The 25,401-nt window shown below is 39.8% G+C and overlaps 1 protein-coding gene across 3 annotated transcripts in view; it reads left to right on the top strand.

The window, feature by feature from the left end:
* VRK2 (VRK serine/threonine kinase 2) overlaps positions 1-25,401 on the top strand; it is a 46,798-nt gene that overhangs the window by 4,449 nt on the left and 16,948 nt on the right. For all 3 annotated transcript variants that reach the window (XM_074864497.1, XM_074864496.1, XM_074864498.1), the window contains exons 3-8: positions 6,926-6,981; positions 7,500-7,569; positions 8,399-8,486; positions 8,625-8,733; positions 10,149-10,241; positions 19,024-19,156. In XM_074864497.1, the coding sequence (XP_074720598.1) occupies positions 6,926-6,981; positions 7,500-7,569; positions 8,399-8,486; positions 8,625-8,733; positions 10,149-10,241; positions 19,024-19,156 (549 nt within the window). The remainder of the gene's footprint in view (positions 1-6,925; positions 6,982-7,499; positions 7,570-8,398; positions 8,487-8,624; positions 8,734-10,148; positions 10,242-19,023; positions 19,157-25,401) is intronic.

Below are 25,401 nucleotides of genomic sequence, written 5' to 3'. Positions count from 1 at the left end.
TTTTTTCCTTCTCTTGGATTCCCTCTGCATTTTAATCTTGACCAGAGCAAATGTAGGAGCAGAAGGCTTAAAAATACTGATTCCTCCCAATGAAGAGGAGAGTTTCTGCTGCTGCCAGAAATAATAGAAACCATTTAGAGATGTTGCCTCATGCATTGCTTCTGTTGTAGCAAGAGCAATATGGATCATAAGATGGAATTAACTATACTGTTGTGTGTTAGAAATTTTATTTTGTTACTGGTGCTGATTTGCAGGCACCTCAGACAGAACTGTTACCCCTTAGATAAGGGGGGGGCAAAATGGAGAGCAACCAGTGAAGAATGTGAGGTACTGGTGGGCTCATGGCTAGTTTGTAGCCCTGTGGAGAACTGTGGCAGTACATGGGAAAATTACGCAAGGGTTGAGGAGGGTGCTATTGAGAGCCTTACATTCTCTCATTTATCTTCCTGATCACAGTCAGTAATTAACACCAGTCTTTATATAAATCATTTTCTAGTCCTACTGCAAGCTCTCTATTAATGCACAATTTGGACTGAAAATTTAAACGCAGAAAGGTCACACAAAGTTTTGTTAAGATTCCGCTGTCACAGTGAAATCTGCTGTACACAGCATTATCTGTTTGCAGGCTTCTTTCTCATGGAAACTGAGGGTTCTGCAAGGTATTTTTTACGTATAGTTTTACATACACATGTTAGTGTCTTTTACAATAGAACTTACTACGTGGTAAATGTGTTTTAATTGTATTATAGCTGTAATGGGACTTTAAGTGGTAGGTGAAAAACTAAGAGTTTTGAAACCATTTTCCATAGCTGGCTTTGGAGCAGGTGCTTATGTGTTGCTGTTTGACTGCTATTTTTGCATGTGTTGTTACGATACGTGAAGCTCAGGAAAGTATATTGGTAAAGCTATAATCAGTGATAATTCTGCCCCGCTTGGGGTTGTGTCACCAGTATAGCCAGGACACTGACCTTTTTTTCTTTGCCCCACGCCCCCATTTTCCAAGCAGCAGCAAAGAATACCTGCTTGAGCAGTAAACAGTGATTATTGTCTTTTTAATGGTGAATATTGTCTTTTAATCCCAGCAGCACAGGGAGCTCTGCTGCTGGTGGAAGTAGGGAAGAGCTGTGCTTGTGGCCTTTTCTGCTTTTAAGCTTGGACTGCAATACGCTCTGGTGTTGATATCGTGAGGCCTGGTATTCTGGTAATCAGGCTGAGGTGTGAAACTAAGTTTGTTTCTCTTTCAGAAAGAGTAATTTCTGTGGATCATTTGTGTAACTGCGATCAGGGGTGTACATGTGTCAAGGAAGAGAAGCATTGATGGAGCACATTCTGTCATTGTCATACTGTTCGTTCCTTGGTTTGTGTTAGGAAGCTGAGTTTAGCAATCGGTTCTAGAAAAACTAAGTGCTTCAACAGTTGCTTAAATTAGCTTCACTGAAAATATTTACTATAGTGCAGAAAATGAATTAAAAGTTCAGTGAAAATGAAAGATACATGTTCAGTATGATTTTTATAAACTCAGTGGAAAGAAGAATATTAATAGCAAAACCCTGTAATTAATAGCACTAAGACGTAGCTGTCTGGTTAGGGATAGATTTTTCTTAACCTTCAGATGTTAAGACGCATTTCAGGAAAGGTCTCATTGTACCTGCAGGTGTGAACCTTCCTATGAGAATAAATTCATTGGCAGACAAACAGCACTTCAGGAGAGTCTTTATCTAGTCGCTAATATTAAACTATATAAATGTAGACACAGCAAGTAGATTACCTTATCTTTCACCCTGTCTGTAGGCAGATCAAATCATATATTTAGCCTGATTTTGCTACTTGGTGGTTACTTAGAGCTGGCCACAGGGTACAGGATGTGCCTGCACTATCTGTTAAAGAGGAAATCTTCCTTACCTCAGCTAGTTCTTGCTGATGACTGCTTCCTCTTGAATCTTCCCTCTTTCTTTTTTAGGTCCTCTGTAGGCTAGAAGTCAGAACTTCGAACACATAACTAATTTTTACACAGTAGTCTAAAGCCTGTTATAAAGTCTGCAGAGGTCACTACTATTACACTTTAGTGTTCTGCCACAGAATGTGTTGGTGGGTTTTTATTCCCCTATGTATGGACCAGTGATTTGGAAGCCATTGTCATGCTCTTCATTAGTCCACCTTGTGAGAGTTCTGGTCAAGGACTGAGACCCTGGCGTGCCAAGTAAAACTAGAAAGTTGAGAGAGCAAGTTTGAATTTTTTTTTTTCTTCTTTTTTTTCCCCCCCAGTGGGGGATGTATTTCTGAGCAGTGTTATATGGTAAGAGGAGCTGCTTTGGGCAAAAGGTAGGGCACCTGTTACCTTATGGAGGGCACTCCCTTCAGCCGCCTTTGGCACCTGTACCCTGCTGAAGCTGGCATAGTAACTTCTGAGTGGGCACCATGTCAGACTAACAGATGGGCTGGAGCAGAATCTTGCCAGAAAGCAGTTTGTGCATCAAGTTTTAAATATTAGAGGCCTGGACTCCCATCTGAGAGTGCTGTAAGAGCAGACCATGTATAGCTTTTCTGCCTGGGGTTAAAGGATGTATCATACCTATTCCAGCTTAGAGTAAATAACTTTGAAAGTCAAACAGTGGCTTTCATTGCTGTGGAATGCAAAACCTTGGCTCTAGCGAATCAAGATTAAGGTTTCATAGAAAGGTGAGTAAGAAATGAAGTGAAATTTCTTAGCAGTACTGAATGTTTTTAACTTGGAAGCATTTGCAGTTATCTGCAAAACAGTTTAGCAGTTGAGCAAAATTTTCTACTAAAACCAGTTTAGTTAGCTCTTGTGGAAGATGGTTTCACAAGCGTGGTACAGAGAGCTATGTATATGTAATTTGTATAATAAAACTCTGCGTTCACAAAGCTATCTAGAAGAAGAATTGAGAAAAAAACTTATTCATAAACACCGCTCAGAAAAGAGCCTGTCCAGGAAATGATGATGCATCTTTAACAATATGAGCAGAGAAGCAGGTCTTGCTTAGGCTACGTTACAAATGGACTGTAAACACCCTTCAAGCACTGAATGTTTCAGTTCTTGGGAAATATTAGATATTGTGAAGGCAGGGCGGGAAAGCGGTGTGCTTTCTTGGCCTTTGAATATTTGCCTTAGTACCCTCCATATATAGGAAATTTTTGAAGATGTGTGTTAAATAGCAGATGCTACTTTTCATTTATTTGTGTACATTTTGTTTTTAATAACTGTATTCCTGCAACTTGGATCCTTTTTTGATGTTAGATGCTCTGAGCAATGCTCCCCACCCTGTTTGTTAGCCATTGAAGTTAACAGCTCTTGTTTTGACTTAAATGGGGTCACACTTTTTCCAGCTTTTTTGTTAAAGGTAGCCTGTAACTTCTAAGTGTGGTATTTTTGAGGTTGTTCTTTATTTCTGCAAAAAACTAAGTTGACAGTATCACTCGTCAGGATTAGTTAACCAATGAAACAAAAATAAAACACTAGCAACCCAAGAACTTCTGAAAATAATTTTATTCATGCTTCCCAAACAAATATATCCTCAAAATATGCAGCAGTGGCAAAGACACCAGCTGTGGACAGGAGCAGAAATGTTTTTTCGAACTGCCAAATCAATGCTGTTTTCTTTTCCACTGTGTAAACTTTGTCAACAAAACTGGTTCTGTGAGAGCCATTGAAAATATTTCACCATATTCCAAATGTGACTGCCACAAATTAACTGCTAAAGCTACAACAAGCACGTTTGAACTGGCAAATAGAATTGGCATGTTTCTTTGTCAGACTGCATGCAATTGTGCTGTGTGGTTGTAGGAAATCGCAGTTCATCCAGAAACACCCTTTTGTTACCGTGTCTTATTAACATTTAGAAAGCTACATTAATTAAGGTTGTGGCACTCGGCAACAAAACGGATGAAATTCATGATTAAAGTGGATGATAAGACCATAACTGCTGTGTCTGGGTGAAACTAGGGAATTCTGGACATGGGTTAATTTGAGGTGAGTTATTTGCTCTGTGCAGGCACAACAGTTGGAAATTATGGCAAAGAATGTGTATCTTAGTGCACTGCTTTATTTCAGAGTGCATTTTAAATTCGTGTGCTTTTCACTGGCGTGGTAGATGCAACTGTGGGACGAAGGGGAGGAAGGGAAAATAGGGCTGTGCCCTTTGCAAATGTTTTGTGAGACTTGTCTTGGCATGAGATAGAAACAGCCACGGCCCCCTGTGTAGCTTCATCTTGCACCAGTGTTCCCAGTTAACAATTATGCAGACAATGGTTTTGATTGTGTGCATACAACACCACTCCCCCTAAATGTAAGGAGGTTGTGTGCCTCTAGTTGATAAATGCAATGTTAACTGTAAACTGGGAACTCTCACACTTGTTATGCTATTTTAAGGTATCCTTTGCAAACATAATCTTGCCATATAGTGCTCCTGGTACTCTATGTGTGTACTTATATGCCATCAGAGACCTCCTGCCTATCAGCATTGCTCTCCTGCAGGGTCTCTGCTTACTGTCCTGCAGTCTCGCATTTAACTGATTGTAATATTATAAATAGCCATGTGCTACCACACAGAACGAGGATAGCACATGGCTAATTACGAGTATACAGTAATTAACTATGAGCTAAACTCGCAGGAGAGTATGTGGTGGTGGTCTATGAGGTATGTAATCAGACTGTTTGTTAAACCTTGGGAGCCTTTCCAGTCTGTTAAGTAACTATACATAGTAATGAGACAATTTTTTAAAAACCATTTATGTTTATTTATGGCCAAAAAATAGTCTGTCTTATTTCTGAGCTGCGGCTGCAGTATTGCTGCCTGATATCTGAATGGTTAATTAAAATGATGTAACAAAAGGTATGCGTGCAACTTCTGCTTATCTGTATGTATGAGACTGTCTAAGCATTATCTGTGTAAGAAGTTTAGAGTGTTACTCATTGTGAATGGCATGCCTTGTTTCATGTATGTGCAGTAAAAAGAATAATACCATTTCTCCTTTTGTAGTCTTGAATGTCGTGTTACTCATTTTGTGGAGCATCTGCTCATATACCTTGTTGAGCTTTGTCTGACTTTTCTCCCTTTTTGCGTTGTAACGATAGCCAGTTAGTTTTGGTTTTATTTTTCTTCAGGATGTTCTTTCAGAGTGAGTCCAAAAAGCCTCCACACAGGCATAGTGTAAGAAGCATGGGGGTTAGGCCCTTTTGCTGGGCTACCTCCTGTTAATTGCTCTTCTTCGTTACCCTGACAGCTGTTACTCTCTGTTCCAGTTTACCATGAATGAGGCCTCTCTTTATAACATGTCAAGATGTCTACGGGGAAGTTAGAGCAGACTCTTTCTAATACGTTTACATTTGATACTTCTCTATACCTATCAAACCTTTGTTAAGTAACTTGGTATTAAAAATAATTTTCTTATACACTGGTTATTTTCTGATCTGTGTCGGTAAGGGAGCACATTTAGTTCTGTTTGGGCAATGTGATGTTGTTGAATACAATGAAAACGCATGGGATGTTCCTTTAAACTTAGTCTTCAGCCATTTACACATACCCTACATGTGGCAGAGGAAGATAGACCTAAGCACCTGTGCCTTAATTCCTGCTTCAGTACAATAATATGGTAAGAATAAGGTTTACCAGAATTTCCTTCCTGGTTGTATGGTAGCTTTCGATTGTATTCTTAATGTGACTGCTACTCGTCTGAGTCTGTGGATAGTTTGCACCTCCCAGAGCTACTGTTTCAGGATATATTTATTTTATCGTAATGTGTTGTTTAGCACAGAAGCGTTCATGTGGGGAAGAGTCAAGCAGAAGGCAGTGGGGACCCTGCGGGTGTTTGGGGTATGTATGCTACCAGATTCAACCCAGATGCTGAATAGAATTGAAGGAACATGGTAGCTGAAGAACTCTGTTCATTGTAAAAATATTTTTATGCCCTAACCATCAAAAAATGTAAGCTTGGATGGTTTGATTAGATCCAAGTTTACTTGATTTTTATTATGTGGATAAAAGTAGTCTATTTTTGTGTGTGCTGATAGTTGAAGTGTTTCACACCTGGACTGTTGTTGGTATTTGATCATTATAAGAAGTTTGAAAGGGACACTTATTTCCTAGGAACTGTATTCTTTTTAGTTTTTTTCAGTGATGATTCTAAAAGATGATTTAGTCTCATTAAATTTTAATCCCAGTGTAGCTCCATGTAGCTTCAGTAGTATCAGAGAGAACTGATAGTTCTCTCAGGGTCAGAAGAAAATAGGATTGCATTGTCTGTGCAGAGAGGTTCTGTCTCCTGGGCTGTAATTGGCACATGTGGTCAATTATTGTTTTGAAATCTCTACTTGCACTGAGAGACACAATCCCTCATCTCCCCTTTAGGCAGGTGGTGGCTGTGCTATCCCTAACTTAGGCCAGTGTCTAAATAATGTCAGAATAGAAATCAAGGTTCTAGGGCCAAATTAATTTGTAATAGAGAAAACCAGACAAGCCTGTCTAGAGGCATAATGTAGGTCATAACTTTTAAGTGGTGTCTTTGTCACGACAGTGGATTGACAGCAACCAAATACAGAGGTTATCCAATTGACTGGAATGACTTAAACATAGTCTGTTATAATGGAATACCTCATTGTGGTGCAAACGTGCAGTGGGGACATCCTGCGTACTCCTTAATTAGCATTGAGGGAGAGACTTCTGAAAATGTGGGTTAAAATTGCTTCTGTACTTGTTTATTAAAACTTCCCTGGGTGTGTTGTTTTCGTTTCATTTTCCTTTGAACTTGGGAAAACTCTGACCTTTAAAAGCAGGAATTGAGGCAGAATGTTGGTTATCTTTGTCGTGTATTTTTTGGTCACCTTACGCAGTGTTAGCTTGGTCTTTGTTTGCAATTGTATTTTGTTGCATACAGCTTGATCCCCATCTCTCTTCTCATTTTGCAGCTTCCCCTCAAACTGATGTTCCTGTAGAAGATGATGCAGTACATGTAATTAAAGTGGTAATGTGTAGATCTCTTCTCTAAATTGTTAACTTGTATGCAGTTCTTTCTCTTAATTATCTATCCTTATTTTCAGCATTGGGTCTATATTGCATGCTTGTGGCTTTTGTTTTTTTCCGTTTTTATAATATCTTGATATACTTTCCCTGCTTGGGGATGTATTTGGCATTTCCATGACACACGGTATTTTCTTGGCTTGATTCTTTCCTTTCCATGATTACTGCCCTCAACAGTTTAGTAAGGAAAATCAGACTATGAATTTAAACACATCTGTCCTACAGTATTTATAAAAATAGTGTCTTAAATAATTTCTGAAAGAATCTGTCTTGTTTATGCAAATGTGTTGCCAGTTTTTCTTTTTAGCTACTTATTAAAATTACATTTCAGATGGCATGGTATATGGGAGGTGGGGAGAAAAAGGGAGTTTCATCCTCTTTGAGTTTCTTATACACTTTTCTTTAGAAACTGTTTGCTGCTTAATGCATTTTATGATACTAACTTTGTTTATTTCTCAATAGGAATATCTTGAAAATGGCCCCTTATTTTCTGAACTGAAATTTTACCAGAGGGCTGCAAAACAAGAGCATAGTAAGTAATATATTGGTTCTGTACAGGTAGATTTAAGGACAAGTTTGGGTTGAACTACTTCTAGAAAGAAGTAGTGCTGTAGTGCTCGATAGCCAACTCATTTCATATACACTGAATTAATCCTAGTTGGTGCTACAAAAAATTTCAGGTACTGTAGGTTTCTTTACTTGGATGTCAGCCTCATCCCTTCTGATCAGAAGGGAGAACAGAAGTGTGCCACATTTATTATGTGCACACTGCAGAGTGCACAGCAATGAACAGACTCCAGAGAGAGGCCAGCCTTAGAACAGAGGTACTACATGGACTAATTGGTGACCATATTTCTGCTAGTAACTATTTCCATGTGCACAGCTAAGAGTGTGTATAATCATCACAGGATTTAGTAGTAATCAAGGCACTTGATTCTGCAGACACTTAAGCATGGATGTGATTTATTCATGGGAACTGTCCTAAAGACTTTACATGACTTAGATTGCTGGTAGACATAAGCACTTTTGATAGCATTCTGTATTGAATAAAGTGAAGCTTCTGAAGGAATTAATTCTTCAGCTATTGATAACTGCTTATCTGCCTTCTAAGGGAACGAAGTACCACATGCTAGAACAAAACCTGATTCTTTTTTTGCAGATTGTGGAGAACCTCAGAGTAAAGTTATGGTCTGAATTGTTTGCTACACAAACTGCCGAATAAGCCTTAATTGTTTCATTGTTTCATTCAAAGTCTTGGCTTGATAGCTAAAACAGAAACAACAACAACAAAAAAACCCACACCAAACCTGAAATTCTCTAGTTACCTTTAACTCAATGTTATCTTTTTATTATTATTGCAGTAAGAAAATGGATGAGTCTCAAAAAAATAAGATGTTTAGGGATTCCAGTATTTTGGGGATCAGGCTTGACTGAGTACAAAGGAAAAAGGTAATAAGATGAATTGTAATTAAGTCTCAAATTGACTGAAGATCCATTTTCAACAAAATGGAGATAAATCCTTTCAATCTGACACAAGCTTGCAGTCTTGTCTTAAAGGATTCCTCCCTTTTATGTATTTCCTGGTAGCTATAGATTCATGGTCATGGAGAGACTGGGGGAAGACCTTCAAAGAATCTTTGAAGATTCTGGAAGCAGATTTAAGAAGGAGACTGTTCTGCAACTTGGGGCACGAATGGTATGTACGGAGAGAGGGGAAATTGCTATGTCTCAAACTTGTTGAGTTCAACTATAAAATTATCTTTGTAATGTAGTTCCTTTAGCTCTTGAGTTTAGAATTAAATGTGTAAATGCTATGTATTTTCTTATTTTTCATCTTTTTTTAAAATAAAATGTGTGTTAAGTGGAAAATCAAGACTCCCTGGAGACTGGAAGTTGGTGGGCTCAAACCGAAATGTTTTCTAATAGGTTAAAACATAGACCATGCACTTCAAAATGTGTGTCTAGACTGAGATGTGTAAGCCTATTCTCATATGCTTTAACATGTATTGATTTTTTTCCAGTGTCTGAGGGTATTGTATTAGACATCCATATTTGTCAAAGTTCACAATTGCATGCCTGAACGCAAAATTTTCAGTGTGATTGCTGAACACACTGATTGTACAGGCCAGAATTAGGCTAGTCTGCAAATACCAGTTTTGTTTTCAAATGTGTGTAGACTGGCACATACTTAACGGAAGATTGTATAGGTGCTCCTTTGTGATATCTTTTGTGTTGTGAAAGACTGCTGTTACTGGACAGAAGCGCACAACAAATGGAGTAGAGGCAATGGTCATAAATAGCAGGAAGAGGAATTCTTGACTGTAAAGGAAAAGTTTTCACAGACAGAGTGTCTTAGGATTGGAGTGTGCTTTCCAGAGGCTGTGCAACATCCATCCTTGGGGATTTTTAAAACTTGACTATTCAATCTCTGGTACTACCTGATCTAACTTACATTAGTGCTGCTTGAAGCGGGAGGTTTAGACTGCAAACCTCCAAAGTTTCCTTTTAACCTTAATAATAATAATTAAAAAAAAGTGAAGGGCTCTCATAGTCATATAATTGACAGACTTGTAACATTCATTGTACTCTGCAAAAGCCAGGATTAGGTCATCCTTTGAGTTGCCAAGCACAAATGTTCTATTTAATAACAGTTGGAGCTATCATACCTCAATAAGGAGCTAAAGAAGGATGATGGTGCAGGGATATGGTGACATGCAGTGCAGGTCATATAATAACAGGCATTATAAACCTTCAGGGCTGATTGAATATCTTCTTTTTAAGAGCTTGGTATTCTCAACATTTCCTCCAGTGTTTGTAAAGTACTAGTTTCGTTCTTGCTTTATGACCTTAGAAGCTGGCACTCGTAGGTAGTTATGCAAGGATACCTCATGGCAAAGCATGGCTTGTTTTTGATTTGCCATCAGCTATGTGCCTGGGGGCAACAGACCCTGCGGACAGAGTGGGTAGTCCTTGTGCTCTAACTCAAACCAAATTTGTCAGCTCAGTCTGTGTAGCCCTTGATTTCACTGTATAAGTGAGAAATATTTGGTGGTAAAGCTAGGGGCAGATTGGAGACGATGGTGATGTTTTCTTTTCTAAATCCTTTTCTAGTTGGATACTTTGGAATATATACATGAAAATGAGTATGTTCATGGTGACATTAAAGCAGCAAATCTACTCTTGGGCTATGCCAATCCGCATGAGGTAAGCACGTTTACTTATCTACACTGTTACTCTAAGGTGTTTCTAACTGTTTAATAGTTTTAAGTTATGTATATTCTGCATTAACAATTCACCTATTAAAAGAAGTTTATGCATGAACATTAACATCCTCTCACGACAAATCTGAAAGTGGCTCTGTAGAGCTTAAGGTCTGAGAAGCAAACACGACAGACCTCTGCTTTTGTGCTCTGCTGACTGGGGTACTGGTATGAATGGGTAAACTAATCAAGAGGCGAAGTTAGAGGACCTAATTGCTGTTCTAGGTTATGCTGGTTTAAGTATATCAGTAGAGTTTGAGGATATGGCCTATTGTATTTTGATTCTTGGGAAGTTCTAGCTTTCTAATGTTGTCACGAATTGTGTTTCCATGCTGCTAATTCTTACGTCCTGCTCATTGTAGTGGATATAACAGGTAAGTAGGATTAAGGTTGCTGCTCTCTGACACGCCAAAGCCTAAAGCTAGCCTTGAAAGTGTTTTGGTGAAACGTTCTGAAACAAATCTTTTGATCCTGTCATACTCCACATGCTCTTACAAGGTCTTTTTTTCTTTGGCTAATAAAATTGAAGTATGCTTTTTTTTCTTAGAAAAAATATCATTTGGGAAAAAAGGACATCTCTTAACTTCAAGTAAATATAATTAGCTGTAAGCAATACTTCTCCCTTTTTTTTTAAATTTTTGTTTTTTGGCTGTAGTGGTGAAGAAACAGGTCTTGCAAAACAGCTCACTGCCATCAGAGGTTGAACCATTGAACTATATCTGCTTTTTTACAAATTTCAAGTTAAATAGTTGAGTCAAATTTAACTTTTGAGCTTTCTAAAACACATAGTTTGAAAACTATTGTAGCTGTTTAAAACAACCATGTTTTAGACAGTAGCAGCAGCCAGTACATAATCTCAGTTTATGGTGTTTACCAGCCTGCTGAATCCAAAGGAGGAGGCTATTTAGAGACAAAACGATCTGCTACCCAAACCCATTAACATAACTCAAATTACTTCTTTTGTCTTGGCTATTGTGTATTTTTATGACAGCAAGATATGCGGCTGTTTTTCACATTGAAATCATTTTGGAAGTGTCCATTTACAGTAATCATAAAATTTTAAGACATGTAGCTGGCTTTGATCAGCTGCTTTTGAATTAGCCAGATTGTGGGGTGATTTTCTGATTTGTTTCTCATGTTGTCTGTATCATGCTATACTAGTGTTTTGTTTTCAAGAGTAGTAAATTCATTGACAGATTGAAAATAAGGTACTTGTGAGTTACTGGACAGAGGTTTTAGGTGGCAATATAACTTAAGTTTATTAAATAGATAAATAGATATTCCAGTTTAAGTGACTCCTAGCTCAGCTCGTACAAAGCGTATGTTACTGCTGAGAGGTTTTATGTAGAATTTTGTTTCAGTAAAATTTCTTTTTCACTGAAGTTATTCTATAAAAAATTCTAGAAAGTTCACATTCTAATTCAGAAGAGTTAACAGGAGAGAATTTCTAATGTTTGCTTGCATTTGTAAGATATGAATTAAACTTTCATCTCGATATGCTTAAGAAAACTTAGAGCTGTTCAGATATTATTCAGGTAAACTTCCAAGTCATGGGCCCCAAAAATTCTGCAAGTGGACAAGGGTCTTCTGATTTCACTGAAGCCATGATAACTATGCCATGCCAGTCTACAGCCATGTAGACAGTGATGGTTATTTCTCAATGTATTTTAAGGTATTGTGTATAATATTAGCTTCCATAGCAGGGCAGATGGCTTAATGGGTCTGTTTCTGGTCAAATAAAAAATTATTTTCCAGATGCAGCTTGCACAATACCTTGAAATATGTATGCTCTGTGACTTGTGGGGCATGAAAAGGAGAAATAATCTCACCAACACAACAGCTAAAACTTTCAAATTAGTAGATCTTCATATGTCACTAACTGAATATCCTTCCCCTGGAATTACTGAGTCTGATGTCTGTCTGTCCTCGTACTTCAATAAATGTTCTTTACCTGGGTTTGGAGCAGTACTAGACAATATTCTCACACAGATTCAGGTATTCAGAACTGTACATGTGTACTTGCACAGAGGAGTTTGCATTTGTCATGTCCTGGCTATTTGCATGTGCCATTAATCTGCGTGTAATTTTGCCATGAAAGTTGCTTCTTCGTATTCCAAACGTGTCCAGTTCCTACGTAACATTTCATGATGTTGCGACAGCCTTTTCTACAAATCAAGCTGTCTTTATAACATGCTGGTGAGCTGAATGTATTATGTATTTACCAGGACAGTATTTTGGGAAGCTCTGTGGAGCATTGTCGCTGACTAAATATGACAACAATATGGAATATTTTGTCCTGTATCCTCTAAACTGTTGTCAGAGATGCTGTATTTTAATTCGGCAATCTTATACTAACCTTGAACACTTCAGATAAAACCTGAGACACTGTTATTGCTACCAAGTGCCTGTGAAATGTTTAATCCCACTTTCTCTCTTTGCTAAAATGGTGGATAGCTAGATTGCCCTCGTCTTGTTTTTTTTAAAACAATGGGACTGGGAGGTAAGGTGATCAACCTGATCTCATAAATAGGGAGCGAGAGCATCTAGCCAATGTCAAACTCAGGAACACAAGCTGAGACACCTGTAGCTCCAGTGGGAGTTGGCATGATAAAGTTGTCTGACCTAATAATTTCTGTGGTGAGTTTTTGTTAAGAATTTTATGCTAGTGGGTTCTTGTTCTTTAGGGTCTAGGATCTTAAGAGAAAATAAATTGGAAGTGTTCTTTAACTCTGCAAATTTGTTTTTAAAAGAAACCCATAACTAATCTCTTGGAAAAAAAAAAGTATTCAAAATGTATTTCCAAATTCTGTTTTGGTGAAGAGACACAAATCTCTGTTCATGAAAGCATGTGTACCTTTATACTCAACTTTGCATTCTTTTATCATTTAGTGGCTGTTCATGTGTACTCTTACGAACAAATTTGTCACCGACTGCCTGCAGTTCCAAAAAAGATCTTTTTTCTATGTTAGACTTTCTGCTGCTACTCTCTCTCTCTTCTGTAAATTAACTTGGTAAATTTACACCACAGCCAATAAATATCACAGTCCTCTTTTTAAAAGAACATGTGAAATCCATACTGGTATCCCCTACCTTCTGTGGCAAGGCAGAGAAACAAATAAAGTAAAGGTCCTGTCACTCTGTAACCTCCAAATGATGTTTAGAAATGGTTAGAAGATCAGAATCAACTGACCTCAAAGAGCAGCCTGCTGCAGATCTGTTCAATAGAAGGGAGCGAGGCCATTCAGTGAGTTACAGGTCAGAAGATCAATTCTGTAGTCAATATGTTTCTGAACATGGACCCTGCACAATGACTGACAGAACAGGAGTGATGTACTGAGGGAAGTACACAGCCCATGAATCTCGGAGAGGCCTGAAAGAAAACTTGAAGTGATCAGACCTATAAATTACAGAACAAGTGAAGCACTGTCTCAGTATTGCAGCGAGTTAAAGATAATTTGGTGCATAGTAGTAACTGTATGATAAAGCAGAATAAGCATTACTGATATAAGCCCTGAAAAAGAAATTGAAATCCATTAAACTCATTTAAATTGTGATGCTGTTAAAAGGGACAAGTGGTCACCAGACAAGAGCTTAAAATCCAACTTTTTAATAAATGAAATAAGATTTGGAAGAATCCCTCTTCCAAATGATTACCTTGTAGTATTTTCCTTTCTTCCCCCATGGAATAATTGGGAAGTGTTGCAGACTCCAGTCTGTACCAGAAGTTGTCTATTTGGATTTTTAAGTTGTAAATTTTAATTGCATTTGTACCTCAGTTCTGATCTTGATTGTAGGCATTTCTTAGACAAGACAGGTACAGACTAAAACTCTCAGACTTGATTATCATAGATAGCCCTAACCATAAAGGAAAAACGAATACAAAAATGTTTCAAAATAATAACTTCTAAGACCAGCTTTCAATGGACCAGCATAGCAGATACAGAACTCACACACTGATCATACGGGAAAAACAGGCATGAAAACAATTCCAACTTTAAGGCATTTTTCATTGTGAGATGAACCATTGTGATTCCTGCTCTTTAGTCGAGTATGCCAGACTGGCTAAAGAGCAGATGAATTGAGAAAAACTAAAATCTTCTCTGTTCTCCTTCACATGTTTTTAGGAAGGATACAGTATGCAGAGGTACCGGACAGAAACAGCTGAGTTTTAACTCATGGATGCTGGCTGCACCCCTGATCTGAGATGTAGCTTCACAATCAGATGACCTTAATTTTCTTTCATCAGTCCTGCTGCTATATTTGGATAGAACTGTTTACACTGGTTTAATTTTTTTTGTAGCAATGGCCCAAATATCTTGGAGTTCAGTTGATTCCAGCATGGGGACTTGCCACTGACAAGTCACAGATGTTGTTCCCTCTCTCCTTTGTTTAACCTGCTCTCCTCCTTCCTTTGCTTCTGTTTTGTGAAAGATGCTGTTTCTGACCCGAACACTATACTTCAGACTTCTTGTCCCAAGACGGACTTCAGTCTACATTTAGTCGTCTTGTAGCGTAGTGTCCAACGGAAGTTGACAGCACTTCGGCCATTAGCAACTAGAAGTTGACAGCACTATGGCCATTAGCAACCAATCTGCCTCTTATTAGTAGGTATCTACTTAATTATTTACAACGCATTACATAAGCCTAGTAATGGAACCACTGGACAGAAAATATACAAAGAAAATCACTGTGTTGTTATCCTTTCAGTGATAAATCTCATGCTATGTCTACTTCAAGATAAAGAGAACACCATGAGAATCCAAAGCGCTAGGCTTGTGACTTCCCAGATTAGTGTAGTTATATATCATAATGCATACAGGTTGTAAGAATTTTATATGTTTAGCAGATACTTAGCACTTCAGATATAAAGCACTGAGGGAGTCTTGCACAGAAAGGACAAGAGGACTGCTGAATCTACGGCTGGTTGCTTGTGCACGTAAATTATTTGTGCCTGTGTGGCTGATCGCTTGAATAAGATGGGCACATTCATGTTTGCATGAAATTAAGTGTGAAGACTTCAGAAATCTGTCTCTTAATCTATAACAAAATCTATTAATAATGGGCTGTGCTAAGCACTGCTGAATCTAGTGCAGACTGGGATGTGTAAAAATAAATAAATAAAAAAAAAAAAAAAAAAAAAAAACCCAAACTGAAAAACAAACAAACCCCCCACCCCCAACAAACCAAAACAAAAAAACAAACCACGAATAAAAGAACCAAGAGTTACAGTAAGTGTATGGAAAGGAGTGTACAACGTAACACAGCTAAACCCATCTCTATTAGGCTTATGTCACTGCTGTACCTTCAGCATCCATGTTGCCACCTCTTGTTTCGGGTGCCTTGTTTCTCTTACTGTGCATATGTTTTGTTTGCTTTTTATTCTTATTTGTTTTGTTGCTTCTAAAAAAAGCATGCAGATGAAAAATATTTATGGTATTGAAACACATACGAACACTTAATTTTTCTCAATATTCTTTAATACTTATCTTGTTTTCCCCCTCCCTATACCCTGAAAACACTTGCAAAAACCTACAAATTTGTTAACTACCCCTACCAGCCATGTTCTGAGCAAATTTGGAAGGGCACGCTGTGCTACATTATCAAAAAGTGACAACTAGCTATAAAGAATTATATATCTTTTTAATGATGAAAGGGTTATAATGAGAATTGATGAAATGAAATTAATGGTAATTTAAAATAATGTAGTTGTACTGATAATGGTTGTGGCAAGGTTGTAACAGTGCATTGCTGGTTTTGTACAAGCTGAAGGGGATTGATTTTTGTTGGTGGCCAAGAGGCTTTGCCTTGAGAGGCTACCAGCGGTTGCACGTTTGTGGAAAAAAATCTGATGTGAACGTTGTGGAAGTGATAAATGGCTCAGCTAGAAGCTGAACAATGACACTCACAACCAACTTCTGGAGCAAACTGTGGTGCAATCACAGATGTTGTTGCAACTGCATGTGAGTGACTTGAAGTGATTGCTTCTTGGGTTCCAGGTCTTGCCACCATCAATCAAGGCAGGATAACCTGAAGCTACTTTTCATTTTTAGAGGGGTTTTTCAGTATAAGTTTAAAAGTGCTTGGCTGATACTACTACAGGAGGTATTTTGAGCAAATCTGTTGCTTAAAAATGGATTAAGAGTATATCGTTACTGTGATGTGTCTGTGGGATAACTGGCAACTTTTTCGTGTGGTTCAGGTTTGACTAGCAAATGTTTGTGGCTACTTTCTAGATGCCCTGTTGTGAGTTTTAAAGACCAAGGCTGGGCTGCCATATGGGAGTGTCTATCACATAAGCTCGTGTTCCCGGCTCAGACAGAACCGGAGAGCTGGCAGAGATGCTCTTCTTGTATTGTTTTTTCTAACGGTTCAAATCTCATTTTACTATAAGGCATAGCCTGAATTTTTAAAGGTTGAAATCTGCTCTGTATTTCATGTTATTGTACCTGGTCAGCCGTACATGTCAGAAATCTAGTTGAGCAAAAATCAAAATGTACCACTTAGCCTGGGAAGAATACACCTTCTAGCCTGCTCTCCTTCCCAGCCCACAAAGGATGCAGAAGACTCGCAAAACTTGATATTAGGGTAGTTTAAATTAGTTCTCTCACACTGACTGTGGGCTCAATTAGGACAGGTACCAGAGCGTCAGGAATACGCTGGAGAACAGATGCAAGAGAAAATCAAATCGGTCAACCCAACCAAGTTTATGCCTTGTCCCAGATTTTCTAAACGTGCCTACGGTCTTTAATCTTGTATCACAGTTTGTATAGTCTGTCAGGTGAAAAACATCACCGGTAGTCTTAAAAGCCATCACCCTGCAGGAAGTGAATGCTGCATCCCAGCTTACATGCTCCAAATAAGCACAGATCCTGCAGCAGAAACAGTAAAACCAAGAGACCGACCATCCCAGGATTTGAAGCTGCCTGGAGCACAAACAGGAATCAGTAGTTCAACAGACTGTGCTACAAAATAATGCGTTAAGTTTTCTTGAGGGTTTTTTGTTTGTTTGTTTTTCCTCTACCAGGAGTGACATAATTAAATTACAAGTAAGTGCCAGAAGAGTTTATTTTAGACTTTTACAGGATAAACTATTTTTTTAGCTAAAGAGGAAACAAAACTAAGTTTCAGATAAGAAACTTTTTCTTTATAATACGATTTAGTAGACATGATCTCTGTAGGCCTTCAGATGATTTATCTTTTGCCCCAGAGATCAGTTCTGTTGGCAATATAATAGCAGTCTGTAGCATTTTTTTAAGTGAAAGTACCATACTTGGATATTTATAAAAAAGCACTTACCTAATGTGAGAACTGGTCAATGTAAAGGGCAAAGGCCAGTGGGAGTGTGAAAATGACAGTGAGAAAATAACCTGTGGGATATTGTGAGGTGGACAGTCTGTGATGAAATTCCAGCTGCTTTCAACAAGTTACTGCTTGTCAGTTGAGCTGCAGTAATTGACCATGTGCATGTATTATTTCTACCCCGTTGGAGGGTAGAACATGTTAATCTGAACTTCATAAGGTGGACTTGTGCCCTTAATCTGAGTTATGGTGAGTGGCAGAATTGACATGGATGCAGTACTGCGTGCACGGTGCCCGTAGAGAAATAGAGGCGTAGGAGCCAGATGGCATGTTCGGGTTTGTCTTGACAGGCAGCAGCAGAACAGAAAGTAAAAATCAGCTCTCCTGAGCTATTCCGTGTTCAGTTTCAAATACCATAAAAGTGAGCAAGACTAAGTTTAAAGTCAGTTTAAAGTCTGTTAATACTTTCACAGTTAAGTCCCAAGAATATGCAAGGGCATCTCCCAGAGATGTCATTCAGAACTGTGGGGCTTCTTCCCTCTGATCATTTAGGTAGCTCTAGTGAAGCATCTTGGAAAAAAAAAAATTGACCTGTGCCAGGATGGAAAGATAACTGTGGCAGAATACATGAGCTTGCTGCAGTATACGCAGTGGGGGCCCAAATTTCTTTCCTTTATGCCGATTTAGCTTCATGTATTTGCTTCAGAGTAACTGAGAGCGAAGTCTGGCTCCGTGCCTTTTAAAAATTTATTATAAATAAAATTTATTATAAATTACCAAGATGGCTTTCTGAGTGGGGGGGCTAGTTTTGCTTTGTTTTATCACGTACTTGGTGTTTAAATGGTTGTTGCCAGTACGAAGTTACGGACAGTGACATTCCAAAAGATGAGGCTATGGTTAGGCTAATGGCCAGCAGTCCCCTGGTCACAGTCCCTGTTAGTGCTGCAGCCCCTCATCCAGTCCAGCTGGGGGAAACTACTGCCTCTCTTTTCCTCTGGCTTTTAAGCTGCACTGCTGTTATGAAATTGTACAGTCTCAGCTGGTCGAAAATTTGAACAGGGGTGTGTATGTGCCTGTTTAAGTAAGGAGGGGAAGGGGTCCCATAAGCAATGTGAGGATCCATAAAAGGCATATTGCAGTTTATGATGTCTAGATGCCCACCTGGAGAGGAGAGAGCTTAGGAACAAAATAAAAAGACTGAAATTCTGCTCGACTCTGAAATAAGAACATAGTAGTGGAAGGATTTAAATGGGGAGGGCAGCTGTTATAGCCCCCAGTTGTACATATTTTATCCTGAGGCACCATTTGGTTTAATAAAATTTAGATCTAAGGCTGTCCTTAACCTATCAGTTTCTTAAGACTTAATTATAAAGGTTATACTTTCAAAGGACAAAAGCATTATTCATTTGTCTGTTCATGTCTTCCAGGTTTATCTTGCAGATTATGGACTTTCCTACAGATATTGTCCCAATGGGAACCACAAACAGTATCAGGAAAATCCTAGGAAGGGCCATAATGGGACAATAGAGTTTACCAGCATAGATGCCCACAAGGGAGTAGGTAGGTTTCTTTTTTTTATTTCAGAGGAGTGATTACAGAATGAGTAATCAGGCTGTGTGAGCTGATGTATACAATAGGAGTAGTCTTGGGGATTGCTCAGGGTTGATCAGACCCCTGTGTGGTGACCTCTTCTTGTACCTGGGAACGCTTCTCCGGGGCTGGTGGGGGAAGGGGGGCGGCACGATGAGAACGGAGAGGCTGCAGCACATATGGTACTGGGAAGGCGGACCAAGATGCCCTGAGAAGAGCTTGCCATTAAACTTAATTGGTTCATGTTGGGAGTACTGGTTTGTGTTTGCTATACTCTGCAGAGGCGATGTTTGCTAATGTTGCATTGTCAAGGAAAAATGTTTCGAGTCTGCACTCTCCTTTAGGGAGAGCTGTGTCTGAGTGTCACCATCTGTGTTATGAGAGGATATTTCAAGATGACATTCCTTCTGCAAGGAGAAAAACCTTTTTTGAAGCCATAAAGTGTTAACTTTTTGAAATCTTTTTCCAGTAGCCTTTCATATATCTTACTTATTTAAACTCACTTTGATGGTATTGGAAACACATTTGCAGGTAAATTACATACATAGTCCTTTTATTGGATATTGATTGTACTGCCTTGCATTCCAAGGCAGACTTAATTCAACAATTCCCTAATTAGTTAAAGTCATAACCTATGTCTTGTATTCATTTACCATTAATTAAACCTTAGCTGTTTATTACACTGCAGTCCAAATCCAATAGCAGACCCATAGAGCCATGGAAAAGGGAATGGGAGGTCAATATTGAAAATATATGGTGCAGAGTCCCACTGATGGCTGCATTGTTCACAATCAATATGGTCAATGCGACACAACTTTCTTAGTTGCTATGTCAGCAAGACAAAAAGTCAATTCTAATGTTATGCTAGTGAAAAAAATGGTGATTATTGAAAAACTTTGACGCTTCCAACGAAACAGTGTTTTTGTTAACTTTTCTTTCCCCTATTCCCCCCCACCCCAAGATTTTCTAAAACAAAAGGAATGGTTTTCTGCTGCCAGCTTTGCTAGGATCACAGTGTCACAAGCAATAACTGTAGAAATTTGTGCTTGTTAATAGCTGCTGAACTGTTACCTTAAACTAATACTTTCTAACGAGTTTTAGTTGGCACAAACAACTGTATATTATTGCTTTTTCTATTAAAAGGACCATTGACCATGTAATGTAGAGGGTCTTGATAATTTGCCGGCGCTGTTAAAACCTGCAGTTGTTTAACTCTGGTCATTAGGAAAAATGAAATAAGACTGTCAAGTATTTGCTGCTAAGACAATTGCACAATTTCGCTTGCTAAAAAATATTTTGTGGCGAAGAGGGCATCTGTTTCAGACTCTTCTAGCCCTCCTGAGCATACCATGCATTTTTTGGAGATCTGGCTTGTTTTTCCTGGTAGTGTGAGCAGTGTAGCTGTGTACTCATATTTGACGTGGATGCTATTTGAAGAATAGGTGGAAGCTGGAGTATTTGGCATTTGCGAGTTGGATAGTTATAGCAGCTAGTTTGTCTAGTGCACGGGTGTCTGATGGGTATGTGATTGCAGAACAGATAATTCCTTTTATTTGAAAGAGTATGGAAATTTTACAGACTTGGGTGGCAAAAGGTGTCCCCATGCAAGTGTGAGTTAAGTTGTCTTTTGCAATCTGTGGGTTAGATTCCCCGCCTCGAGGAGCTAAAGCCATGATGGAATTGGTGAAAAGCAGAGGACTCCAGGAAGCAAAATATTCAGAAAGGTATCTTGGGGGAGCTTACCCCCCCTCTTAGAGTTGAAAATTTTTTGCTTGTTAATAGCTGCAAACAGAAAATGCGCAGATTTTTCTGCTGCTCCTGCCGGAAAAGCCTGCAGAACATGATGTGGTATCTGGTATGTCGCAGAGAATCCAAACTTTCCATGTTGAATGCCTCAGCTCTGACCTTGCAACAGCCTGAATCCATTAAGGTCAGGTTACCAGACTTTCCCATTTGCAGCAGGTCTCTCAACATCCCAGGGAAAATACGCATCTGCAGCCACTTCTGTCTGAGGTTGCCCAGGTCCAGATGGCAGAACACAGCGACTCGTTTCCCTCATCTTGTTGTGAGGTTCAGAGTTGCAGAGATGCTTCAGGATTCTAAAAGACTTCCAACAGCTGGGGCAAAGGGTTGCTTTCAACAGTCTCCTCTACGCCTAACTTGTGATGGAGTCTCATGTACCAAGTGAGGTGGGGTGTTCTTCTGGAAAGTGTTTAAAGATTACTTCACTGTTGGCAAATTAAAGCTGCATGGACAGCCTTCGTTCTGGTGTTCCCCAGTTTTTCAGAGTGGAGTATTTTTTTGTGTCAATGCTCTTGGAATATAGTTCTAATTTTTAAATTATATTTTATATAATTGAGAATCCTTTCCAGAGGGTATTTCCTGAATGTTCATAGCAACATAAATATCTCGAACCTCAAAACTGCTGAATAGTACCTGTTGTTGTATTGAGTGAGACAAATGAGAACATTTAGACTTGCTCATAAAGTAGCTACCTGAATATATACAGTGATTTGAGGTACATACTGCAACTTAAAACAAAATTACAAATTTGTTGATTTTGCACATGCCTCTTGGCAATGCTTGAAGCCGATAACCTCCTTGCATAAAGCCAATCAAATGCAACCACTTCCCACTAATTCAAATCAACGTTGATGTTCCCTGACTTGCATTGAGAGTTTAACCCAGCTGCATGCCTGTTTATTCCCTAAGCTCTCTGTGGAGTTCATCAGGTGTAGAGGTTCTGCAGTCCACCGAGATCCAGAAAGTTTCCTACTAGCAGCCACTGTGTGGGAACACTTTTGGGTGGTAGAATTAGTCCATATTTTTCTGACAGCCTGTGGTAAGGGCTGAGTCGGATGAGCTGCTCCTGTGGCAGCTGATGGCAAAAGGTTGCCTTCAAACAAGTTACTTTAATGAGTGCCCAATGTATGCTGGTGGTGCTGGTGGCTTTCACTTTGTGCTAGAACTGAAGAGGAATTCCCCTGGAGCTGGGAAGGGCTGGGAGCAGCTGCCCTGCCTCGTGTCTGACCTCTTCATGCTGGCTTTGTCTTTAGTTTTCCACGGCTCATCTCTGCTCCGCAGTGTGTGTGTGTGGGCCCCGCAGGCTGGTTCTCCTGTGCCACAGTGCTGCTTGGGGGCTTCCAGGCTTGTCGGGAGTTTGCAAGTGTTCATCGCAGCCTTGGTTACATCCCCTGTCTAGGTCCAGAGGTCACTTTGAACCAACTCAGGGCCTAAATGGGGCTCTGCCACAGGATCTAACCCACCCCATCAGCATTCCTGTGTTTGGTGGCTGGATCTCACTGCAACCAGCATGTGGGTGTTTTAAATTTCCGACATTTTTATTTTGATGTAAATTTCATATGGCACAACTGCATGGTTAGTTTTAGCGTAGTGTTTGAGTGTATTCATTTTTAAAGACCATACTGTATAAACAGTATTACATTTTTGTTTGTTGATTGATAATTAAACAGAATTATATCTGCACCCAGTGTACATTTAAAAAACTGTTACATAGTTAGTGTTAAAAAGTAATATTTGGATCAATGCCTCCTATGGATTTTTGTAGATTTTTCTACTCACTGAGGCATGCAGTCAATACCTAATTTCTCTGGAGATATACTGCGCTTAACATATTGAGTTTTTTTTAAATACTCCAGTCCTGTGCATTGAGTGCGTAAGACCAGTTTTAATTTGCTATCATTGACGAACATAAGAGTATGAACTGTCTATGTTGAATTCCCTCCAGCATATATTTGTGTTTGCCATAGATTTCAAGATGATTCTCCTCTTCCTTTTAACAATGTTTCACAGAAACTATTAGCAGTTTTGCTATCTCTTGCATTAAGTAGAGGGCCTCCCAAAATCCTTTCAGAACCTACAGCTACATCTGGAATAGTAAAAGCTGCTGAAGACAGTAGTGGTGACTTTTCACAAGCTTAAGGATAGGTAGAATGTCTGATGGCATTTGCCTCAGGCTCCAATGGTTGTTGCTTTTTTGTAGCTGGTGAATACATTTTGTCCGAGCTGGTTTCATTGAGCAAAAGTGTGTTTGTTTATTTTCATCTTCTGTGTTGAGGAAAGCAGTTGGCCACGTTTGATGCCAAGTTTTAGCCAGTTCTTTGTGCCTTTTCCATTGTGTTATTGGAACATGTGCTCCTTGAGCTCCGTCCCAGTGCTTGTGTGCTGTGTTTGTACAGGACAGAGCAGGCATCAGGCTGACTGTGGGGAAGGCTCTGCAATTCTTGTTCTTATTTTCCCCACTGGTCTGGCAGAACTGTTGCTGTTTGATATTAAAAACATAGCTCAATGCTTGTCCATTTTTCCTTTTATTTTACATGCAGGGGTTGACTGGAATATATGCAAGGTTCATTTTGTGAGGAAGGATGTGCAAGAATATAAACACCTATGCCTGGAAACTCATTCTTTCTGAGCCCACATGGCTTGCAGAGAACAGAGCACTAAATGGCTCTGGATCAAGAGGTTTATTTGGCGTCTATCCATGTGTAGTTAGGATTCAGAGGGAGCCTGCTGGATTTTTTTGTTGGTCAAATGAATTATTGATTTGCTGCAGTTTGGTATGTATTTCCCAAAGACTCTGTGCAGGACAAACTGTAAATCCTAAAAATAAAAGGAGAATATAACTGGTCTGGCAAAAAGCAGGTGGAACTTTGCAGTGTGAAATAAATGAAATGCTGTTTTAGTTTGAGTGTTGGATTAGAAATGTGTGTCCAGCAGAAGAGGGAGCAGGAGGTTGTTGTAAGCAAAAGAAGAGTCGGGCTTTAGCAAGGAGAAGATTGAATAGGTTCCTATAAACACCTCTGTAAGCTTATTCTGTCCTGCCAAGAATTTCCAGAAGCAGCAGAAATAAGATGATGAGCAGCACAACTTTCTAGCACAACTGATGAGTGTAGCTGGGAATTGGCTGTTGAATTTTGGCTCTTGTTCTCTACACCAGGAATTTGTAAAGTTAGTGAATCTCCCAGCTGCTTGTCAGCCCCTTACCTTTGTGATTTTTTTTTTTTTTCTGCCACACAGATGTGAAAGAAGAGTAAAACTTCCTGTCCCCACTCTCCTGCCACATGTTCTCCTTCCCGCAAGCTTGGAACCTTTTGCTTCTGTCCAGGTACCTGCACCTCTTGCCACCACCATCTTAGCTCCCACCCAGATCTCGTGGTGAAGTTCTGTTGCATCTCCCAACCTTTCCACTGTATAAACCTCTCCCCACCAGATCAGGACCCCAGCTCTCTGCCTTTCAGCGCATCCAATTCCCCCAGTCCTAATGATTATTCACTCTCTGTCCACGTTTAGAGGAAAATCCTGCTGTTGGCTGCACTCTTCTATTAAGGATGCAGCAAAGCAAGTGTGAAAACGAGGAGGCTCTGCGGTTAGATCCTGCTGGTCAGTGGATGTGTGTAACTCCTTGTGTGGTACTTGCTGTGCACGGCTGCACATTGGGCTGTTGTGGTTGTCCGGGACAGCTCTGCTATTTTAAAGATATGTGAGGGTCACAGGTTGGGAACTTCTGGCTTGTGAGACCTCCTGTCTCACTGTGTGCTCAGCAACTTGGCCCTGGCAGGACAGCGACAGTAGTGTTGCTGCTTTTGTGGGTCCTGAAGTGAGTTATCCGGCTGCTGTGCTGGGACTGCATCCTGTGACCGACAGGACAGTGCTGATGTGTGGGCTGGTCACCAGTTTTGATGCCACCTTTGAGAGGATGTGAGCCCTCAGGACTGTGAGGCTGATATTGTTAGGGTGGCACCTCTGAGCGCCCAAGGCAAGGTCAGTGCTGGGCAGTTGTGGTTGTATCCTCCCAGTGAGCAGCTGTGGGAACTCCTGCCTGCTCTGCTGTAGGTTTTGTGCCGATCAGCTGTAGGACCAGTTGAGCGTATAGCTGTTTGATTCGGTCACGAGTGGTGTCCCCCAGGGGTCAGTTTTGGGGCCACTCCTGTTTAACATCTTTATTGATGATCTAGACGAGGGGATTGAGTGCCCCCTCAGTAAGTTTGCAGGTGACACCAAGTTGGGTGGGAGTGTTGATCTGCTCGAGGGTAGGGAGGCTCTGCAGAGAGACCTGGACAGGCTGGAGCGATGGGCTGAGGCCAGCTGGAGGAGTTTCAATAAGGCCAAATGCAGGGTTCTGTACTTTGGCCACAACAACCCCCAGCAGCGCTACAGGCTTGGGGAGGAGTGGCTGGAGAGCTGCCAGTTAGAGA

This window comes from Strix uralensis, chromosome 3 (genome assembly GCF_047716275.1).
Source record: "Strix uralensis isolate ZFMK-TIS-50842 chromosome 3, bStrUra1, whole genome shotgun sequence".
In the NCBI taxonomy this organism is placed as follows: Eukaryota; Metazoa; Chordata; class Aves; order Strigiformes; family Strigidae; genus Strix; species Strix uralensis.
This window is presented reverse-complemented; position numbering and strand designations above follow the sequence as displayed.